At 40.5% G+C, this 4,059-nt stretch overlaps 1 protein-coding gene across 2 annotated transcripts in view; it reads right to left on the bottom strand.

Annotated features, from left to right (window-relative positions):
- The window catches only part of LOC122427454 (olfactory receptor 6C4), a 9,570-nt gene extending 7,292 nt beyond the window's left edge, over nt 1-2,278 (bottom strand). Inside the window, exon 1 of one of the 2 annotated variants that reach the window (XM_043446958.1) lies at nt 1,213-2,278. In XM_043446958.1, the coding sequence (XP_043302893.1) occupies nt 1,213-2,130 (918 nt within the window). In that variant the 5' untranslated portion in view covers nt 2,131-2,278. Of the gene's footprint in view, nt 1-1,111 lie in introns of those variants that run through there. The other variant, XM_043446959.1, reaches the window with a different exon arrangement.
- Between the last annotated feature and the right edge of the window lie 1,781 nt (nt 2,279-4,059).

Consider the following 4,059-nt stretch of genomic DNA (forward strand, 5'->3'; position numbering starts at 1 on the left):
TGCATCCCACCTGGGCTGGTGATCTGTTTCATTATAGATAATATATATGTTTCAATGCTGTTCTCTCAAAACATCCCACCTTCGCCTTCTCCCACAGAGTCCAAAAGTCTGTTCTGTACATCTGTGTCTCTTTTTCTGTTTTGCATATAGGGTTATCATTACCATCTTTCTAAGTTCCATATATATGTGTTAGTATGCTGTAATATTCTTTATCTTTCTGGCTTACTTCACTCTGTATGATGGGCTCCAGTTTCATCCATCTCATTAGAACTGATTCAAATGAATTCTTTTTAACGGCTGGGTAATATTCCATGGTGTATATGTACCACAGCTTCCTTATCCATTCGTCTGCTGATGGGCATCTAGGTTGCTTCCATGTCCTGGTTATTATAAACAGTGCTGCGATGAACATTGGGGTGCACGTGTCTCTTTCAGATCTGGTTTCCTCGGTGTGTATGCCCAGAAGTGGTATTGCTGGGTCGTATAGCATTTCTATTTCCAGTTTTTTAAGAAATCTCCACACTGTTCTCCATAGTGGCTGTACTAGTTTGCATTCCCACCAACAGTGTAAGAGGGTTCCCTTTTAGAAACAATGCTCATAGCATCACTTCCTTTCTTAAAACATCTCTTGACTCCCCAATGTCCAGTTTACTCCAGAAAACAGCTAATTTTTTCCAGTTGTTCTTTTTAGACATTCTCATTCATCCTTCTCTATTAACACTTATCATATTCTTTTATTTTTTGTAAACTTATGACTTGGGGCTTCCCAGGTAGCTCTAGTGGAAAAGGAACCCATATGCTAATGCAGGAAACATAAGAGATGCTGGTTCAATTCCTGAGTGGGGAAGACCCCCTGGAGGAGGGCATGGCAACCCACTCCAGTATTCTTGCCTGGAGAATCCCACGGACAGAGGAGCCTGGTGGGCCACAGTCCATAGTGTCACAGAGAGTCAGACATGATTGAAGTGACTTAGTACACACGCACGCACGCAGGCTTATGACTTATAAGCAAACTGCAAACTTGACTATTTACAGTTTGTATCCATTTCTATCACATTAAACTGTAGATTCCCTGAAATTTGGACATATGCCTTTCATATTTTTATCCTTAAGTGCCAGGTCAGCACTTGAATTATAGTAGACACTCAATACATAATAACTAAATGAAGTATATCTTTCCTTGAAGTGTATTTTGTTTTGTTAAAGCCTTACAATCTTTGAGATGGTGTCCTTGAAGGCTTGTTTCACTTGCTGATTTCTTAGAGTGTAAATGAAGGGATTTAACAAGGGAGTAATTGAAGTAATGAGCACAGCTATTCCTTTGTTGAAAGCACCTTCTTCTTTTGCAGAAGGATTAATGTACATAAACATGCAGCTGCCATAAGAGAGCGAGATGACAATCATGTGGGAGGAACAAGTGGAAAAAGCCTTTGTCCTTTGCTGAACTGAAGGAATCCTGAGAATGGTCCTGATAATATATGTATAAGAAAGTGTCACCAGCACCAGAGTAACCACCAAAGTCACAACTGCCAAGGAGATGACCGTCAGTTCTAAGAGGCTTGTGTCTGAGCAGGCAAGCTCCAGGAGGGGTCCATAGTCACAGTAATAGTGATTCAGAACATTGGAGGCACAGAAATCCACCTGGCCCATTAAGATGACTGGGGGAAAGATAGCCAGGAATCCCCCTAGCCAGGAGCAGAACACTAGTAGTATGCAGACTCTGCTGTTCATGACGGTCAGGTAGTGCAGGGGCTTGCAGATGGCCACATAGCGGTCATAGGACATGGAAGCCAGGAGGTAAAACTCTGTTGCCCCAAGAAATATAGCAAAAAAATATTGAATTAAGCATCCAGCAAAGCTGATGGCTTTATTTCCTGTTGTCATGCTGGTCAGAAATCTGGGAATAAAAATGGATGTGAAGGAAACTTCTAGGAAGGAGAAATTCCGGAGGAAGAAATACATGGGGGTCTGTAGGTGAGAATCTACTAGAGTGAGAATGATGATAGTCAGATTTCCTAGGACACTTAGCATGTAGGTGAGAAACAGAAAGATGAATATCACTGCCTGGACCTCAGGTTGATTTGTGAGGCCCAACAAAATAAACTCAGTAAATGTGGTTCGGTTTTTCATTGTTGACCTTCAGTAGATCTAAAGGAAATAGGTGAAAATGATGAAAACTAAAGTTTCTTGGGGTTGGGGAGATAAAGCTCATTGTAATCAACAGAATCAGATCATATATAACTCTCCATCCAGTTGGCCCAAACCAGTGTCCATTGGACTAAACTTGTTTCATGGAAGCCCCCCTGTTGCTCATGTAAATGACCTTATTCCTAAAGTCTTTGTAATTCCTCAAGTTCATGTATTCCTGCACACATAAGAGAATTGTTACAGAATAATTACTTAATTTTTTTTTGGAAGAATAAATTTTTGTACCCATCTTTTCCTTCCAATATGTTTACAAAGTCTCCATATTGAAGTCACATTTCTCTGACTCTATTAATCTCATAGTTCTGGGCACTTGGTAGAAATATTTCTACCTGATTCTATTTTCTGTGCTTCCCTCTCCCCTCTGGTGCTTTCCCTATACTATTTTCCCTTCCCTGTAATATTCCCCCTCCTTGTACTATTTAATGTTTAGATGGATATCTGCCACAGATCCTCATCTCCGTTACTATACAGATCTCTGACTTCCCTTGTTCCAGCAACCAATAGAAATTTCCCCAAGTAGATAATCCTGAAGATCCCAATGCATAACTGATATTTCTAGACCCTCCCCCCTTCCCAGGTGGCACATTTGGTAAAGAATCTGTCAGCTCATTGCAAGAGACACAAGAGATACAGATTTGACTCCTGGTTTGGGAAGATGCCCCTGGAGTAGAAAATAGCAACCCACTCCAGTATTTTTGCCAGAAAATTCCATGTACAGAGGAGTCTGGTGGGCTACAGTTCATGGGGTCACAAACAGTTGATCATGACTAAGCATGCACACACCAGTTCTTTTGTAAGGTGAGTTTGTAACAGTGCTTTAGGACTTAAAGACCTTTAGTTCAATATTCTATCATTTTATTTTGACTACATGAACAAGTTTACAGCATTAATAAATCAAATTCATTAGCATTTACTTTTATTTCTCTGCCATTTTCAAAGCCTACTACACTGATTTAGAAATACAGGAAATAGAGGAAATCAACAGAATGGGAAAGACTAGAGATCTCTTCAAGAAAATTAGAAATACCAAGGGAACATTTCATGCAAAGATGGGTTCGATAAAGGACAGAAATGGTATGGTCCTAACAGAAGCAGAAGATATTAAGAAGAGGTGGCAAGAATACACAGAAGAACTGTACAAAAAAGTTCTTCATGACCCAGATATTCACGGTGGTGTGATCTCTCACCTAGAGCCAGACATCCTGGAATGTGAAGTCAAGTGGGCCTTAGAAAGCATTACTAGGAACAAAGCTAGTGGAGGTGATGGAATTCCAGTTGAGCTATTTCAAATCCTGAAAGACGATGCTGCGAAAGTGCTGCACTCAATATGCTAGCAAATTTGGAAAACTCAGCAGTAGCCACAGGACTGGAAAAGGTCAGTTTTCATTCTAATCCCAAAGAAAGGCAATGCCAAAGAATGCTCAAACTACCGCACAATTGCACTCATCTCACACACTAGTAAAGTAATACTCAAAATTCTCCAAGCCAGGCTTCAGCAATACATGAACCAAGAACTTCTAGATGTTCAAGCTGGTTTTAGAAAAGGCAGAGGAACCAGAGATCAAACTGCCAACATCCGATGGATCATTGAAAAAGCAAGAGAGTTCCAGAAAAACATCTATTTCTGCTTTATTGACTATACCAAAGCCTTCGACTGTGTGGATCACAATAAACTGTGGAAAATTCTGAAAGAGATGGGCATAGCAGACCACCTGACCTTCCTCTTGAGAAACCTGTATGCAGGTCAGGAAGCAACAGTGAGAACTGGACATGGAACAACAGACTGGTTCCAAATAGGAAAAGGGGTACATCAAGGCTGTATATTGTCACCCTGCTTATTTAACTTATATG

Source organism: Cervus canadensis, chromosome 25, assembly GCF_019320065.1.
Source record: "Cervus canadensis isolate Bull #8, Minnesota chromosome 25, ASM1932006v1, whole genome shotgun sequence".
In the NCBI taxonomy this organism is placed as follows: domain Eukaryota; kingdom Metazoa; phylum Chordata; class Mammalia; order Artiodactyla; family Cervidae; genus Cervus; species Cervus canadensis.